This window comes from Apaloderma vittatum, unplaced genomic scaffold, assembly GCF_000703405.1.
Source record: "Apaloderma vittatum isolate BGI_N311 unplaced genomic scaffold, ASM70340v1 scaffold27528, whole genome shotgun sequence".
Taxonomy (NCBI): domain Eukaryota; kingdom Metazoa; phylum Chordata; class Aves; order Trogoniformes; family Trogonidae; genus Apaloderma; species Apaloderma vittatum.
The window spans coordinates 5344-6254 of NW_009729484.1; the positions used below are offsets into that span (position 1 = coordinate 5344).

General features: G+C 58.0%; 1 protein-coding gene across 1 annotated transcript in view; it reads left to right on the plus strand.

Moving 5' to 3' along the window:
* Positions 1-899, plus strand: part of LOC104277729 (chloride transport protein 6-like) — a gene marked incomplete at its 5' end in the record, with an annotated part of 5650 nt that extends 4751 nt beyond the window's left edge. Inside the window, one exon of the mRNA XM_009874465.1 lies at positions 819-899. Coding sequence (XP_009872767.1) covers positions 819-899 — 81 coding nt within the window. The remainder of the gene's footprint in view (positions 1-818) is intronic.
* Positions 900-911: the final 12 nt, after the last annotated feature.

Genomic DNA, 911 nt, shown 5'->3' on the forward strand with positions numbered 1-911 from the left:
TCCAAGGCCAGGTTGGACGGGGCTTGGAGCAACCTGGGCTGGGGGAGAGAGGGGTCCCTGCCCAGGGCAGGGGTGGGACGAGCTGATCTTTAAGGTCCCGTCCAGCCTGAGCCATCCTGTGATTATCACTCCCTACAATTCCCTGAAGGGAGGGCGCAATCAGGGGGGGTCGGGCTCTTCTCATGGGCACCAAGTGACAGGACGAGAGGGCCCGGCCTGAAACTGCCTCAGGGCAGAGGGTGCTCAGGCCCTGGGATGCTCCGTCCAGGGCAGGGGGAGTCCCCGTCCCTGGGGGCGTTTAAGGAGAGGCTGGAGTCGGTGCCTGCTCTGGCCCATGTCGGAGTGTTGGGGCATGGGCTGGACTTCATGATCTCAGAGGGCTTTTCCAGCCTCAGCGATTCTGTGATTTGTCTGTTCTGGTCTGTAGAACTTCTATGATGTACCGGACACGAGCTGTCTGCAGTCCCACAAACAGCTTTAATGATCCTTCCTTATTGCCAGTTGCATTTTTCACATCCATATGCTAACGTGCACGGGTTTTCCCTGCCTAAGCAGGGGTACCCACTGCTGTGTCTAAGCACAAGAGCAGCCCTTCAGCCGTCGGCTGGGGTGTATCTGCCTGCGGACGAGCGCTGGGAGAGGCAGGGGCATCGTTTTTGGCAAGATTTGAACGTGAACCCGCTCTGGCTCAGCATTGCTCAAGAACTACTTGCCAGTTCCCTCTTTCTGGGGGGGCTGGAAAGAACACGAGTTCTGCCGTGCACATCTCTTCGTGGTACATCTGTGACGCTGACCTGTATCTTTTTTTCCTCTTTAAGATTGTCGGGATAATCACCCGGCACAACCTGACCCACGAGTTCCTGCAGGCGAGACTGAGGCAGCACTACCAGACCCTCTGACGCCCCTGCCCC